The sequence below is a fragment of the Anastrepha obliqua genome, chromosome 1 (assembly GCF_027943255.1).
Source record: "Anastrepha obliqua isolate idAnaObli1 chromosome 1, idAnaObli1_1.0, whole genome shotgun sequence".
Taxonomy (NCBI): domain Eukaryota; kingdom Metazoa; phylum Arthropoda; class Insecta; order Diptera; family Tephritidae; genus Anastrepha; species Anastrepha obliqua.
Genome location: NC_072892.1, coordinates 24,205,371 through 24,208,202, shown reverse-complemented (window position 1 = coordinate 24,208,202; position 2,832 = coordinate 24,205,371). Strand labels below are relative to the sequence as shown.

At 38.0% G+C, this 2,832-nt stretch overlaps 1 protein-coding gene across 1 annotated transcript; it reads left to right on the top strand.

Annotated features, from left to right (window-relative positions):
- Positions 1 to 860: 860 nt before the first annotated feature.
- Positions 861 to 2,102, top strand: LOC129244197 (uncharacterized). Its single transcript, XM_054881842.1, has 2 exons — positions 861 to 1,929; positions 2,028 to 2,102. Exons 1-2 carry the CDS (start codon positions 1,381 to 1,383, stop codon positions 2,100 to 2,102), a joined length of 624 nt encoding a protein of 207 aa, XP_054737817.1. The 5' UTR covers positions 861 to 1,380.
- The last annotated feature ends 730 nt before the right edge of the window (positions 2,103 to 2,832 follow it).

The following is a 2,832-nucleotide window of genomic DNA, read 5'->3' as shown; positions in this document are numbered from 1 at the left end:
AAAAAATTAGCCACCAAAACTTTCGCTTATGAACACCGCTAAAAGCAATTTTCGAAATCGCACGCATATTTGGTGAATACTTTTCGTAAGATTGCAAAGTGTGAGAGAGAGAGAGAGAAGAGGTAAATGCTGCGCGTTATGCAAAATCAGCTTTGACCACGAATTCCCTAAGAAGTTAAATGAAATAAATTACCGCAATTTAGTTGCCACCGCAAGGCAACTTTATTTAAAAAGATGAAATAAAAACTAAATTAACACGGAAATAAACTGAAATGCGGCAAAAACAATAATTCGAAGCAGAAAAAGAGTAAACAACAAGTTGAACAACAACACAAATTATCTACGCTTAACCACATACATACATACGCAGGTACAGGTGTATAGGTGTGCAAGTATTTATCGCAGTGCAGAAATAGTGGCAGAGCAGCGTTACTTCATACATAGCAACAAAAATAAAACTGCACATTGAAGCGTTGTGCGCCGCGCCAAAAAACAAATGCAAAATAGCAACAAAACCCATTAGCTATGTATTGGTGGTGGTTGCCCATTCTATTTCTTCATATATCGAGCTTCCGTTATATATTTTTGTTTAGACGAAAAATGCATGCTTTCTGTGTACTAAATTGTACGGTGCGCGCATTAATTAACTGAGGCTCGCAATCAACGTCCCAAAGTGCTAATAAATTGCAATTAAATTATAAACAAATCTGAATGACACTTAACAAAATTTGAAATTATCTTTCCTTTGTTATGTTAAATTTATTTTGCGTGCATTGAATAAAAAAAAAAGAAATAATAAGAAAAAAATTAATAAAAAGAAATTTATTAAAAAAAACAAAATTAATAAAAAAAATCGTATACACCCGAAAATTTTCGTTTAAAAGGTGGCTATTAAAGAAAAACCGTCAAAGGAAAAAGTGTAAAAAAAAACTCGAAAAACCAAAAATTCAAAATATTAATGAGCTAATAAATTGAGGCATATCAAGAATGTGCAATAAATAAAATTCCGTGCAGACAAGTGAATTCGTTAAAATTTTGGCATAATGAAAAAAAATTTAGAAAAAACATTGTCAACTATTTCTAAAAACAAAAGGCGTCTATAGCAATCGTGAATGAAATTAAATCTGTGTTTGCAACAAAACTGAAGACAATCATTGAATTTGTTTTTTTTTTTCTGTTTTTTCTACAAAAGTGGCAACCCAATTCTCAAGTGCAACGCCTAATCTGTGCACCCATTTTTAAACCGCTAAAGCAAATTGTCCTCGAATAATTTCGACAACTTGTTGCCACAATAGCCAAGTACTTGCAACCTGCCTTGCTTATACATTTTCTAATTTTATTTCTTTTCGCTTCCTTTACTATTCTTTTTGCACAAAAACAATGTCCACTGGTCGCCGTTTAGCCAAACGTTCAATTATTGGTACAAAAGTTTGTGCTCCTGGTCCGGACGGCCTTTGGTATTCTGGTGTTATACAGGACGTCAAAACACCACCAACTGCCACGGTCACTTCGTCGTCGCTCTTGGTGGACGCGAGTGACACAGCCGCATCCACTAATAATAACAACGGTACAAATCTTACCGCCGATACTAAGTATATAGTACGTTTCGATTTTAAGACACAAACAATGCAAGATTCTTTGGACACTTCACCATCATCGTCGTCTAAATCTTCCGTTATAATGGAGGCACGTCGCGCAGTTAGTGCACACTTGAGTCCAGCTCAAGCTTTGCGTCGCAACGCAATGATTAAGGAATTTCGCGAGTCGGATTTAATTGGTCCGGGATTTCGTTCAATTTTGGGCATACAATTGCATCCGGGTCAACGTGTGTTTCTCACCCACAACGGACGTGAGACTTCGGGTGATGTCATCACTCACGATGTGGAAAGGGATGAGGTAGTTGTCAAGATTACCACTATCGGAATAGAGGTAAGTGCAGTTACACACGTTTTGTTGTAGAGTACCGGTTGTAAGCTGAATAATAATACGAAACATTAGTATTTAAACTTCTCTTTTTCGGTTTACAGAAGAATTTATATGAAAGGGTGATCAAAAAGGGCACGAAAATTCAAATTGATTGGGTTGGTTGGTTGGTTAAGTAGTTATTCTTCCGGAACCCAACTAGCGCTTCCGCCCTATTTTGTTGCCACATCCTCGTTATCAACTTGTTTAACAGTAATTTACAGCAAGACTATATACAGTCTGTGCGGTTTAAAAACCTTATTAGGTTGTTGTCGTTTAAGCCAGACAGTTGTTCGGGACTCTCGACTAGCGGTTGGCCCAGGGTTACCATTCCGTCCTTCCATAGGGCAGGACATTCACAGAGGAAATGGAAGATTGTTTCCTCTTTCTCGGGTTGTTTACAACTGTCACAGTATGTGTTGTGAGGCATGCCCATTTTGGCTGCTTGTTCTCCGATAGACCAAAACCCAGTTATGGCCGCCGTTAGTCTCCAGGCGTCCCGTCGTTTCATGCTTATTAATGTTGACGATTACTTGAGGTTGAGGGCCACAATGTCCTGCTAATTTTGCATTTCGTCTGGTCTTTCCATCTACAATCCGCGATTCTGAGTATTTTAGAGAAATTATATTTTTGACTGCACCTAATGGTATGAATACCGATTCTCCAAGAGTGCTATTTATGGCAGATCCCACTATTGCCAGTTCATCTGCTTTTTCGTTAGCTTCGATGTGCTCATGTCCCGGGACTCAGGTTAAGGTAAGTTTATGGCTTACACTCAAGGTCAAAAGGCTATTCCTACTTTGTTCCACCACTTTAGAGGTTATTATAGACGAACCCAGTACTTGGATTGCAGCTTGGCTATCTGAAAGA

What these genes read in the sequence shown, in the direction of transcription:
- LOC129244197 (XM_054881842.1), top strand. Translation starts at nt 1,381, where the DNA reads ATGTCCACTGGTCGCCGTTTAGCCAAACGTTCAATTATTGGTACAAAA. An exon ending in TTACCACTATCGGAATAGAG is followed by an intron (nt 1,930 to 2,027) that starts GTAAGTGCAGTT and finishes TTCGGTTTACAG; the next exon opens with AAGAATTTATATGAAAGGGT.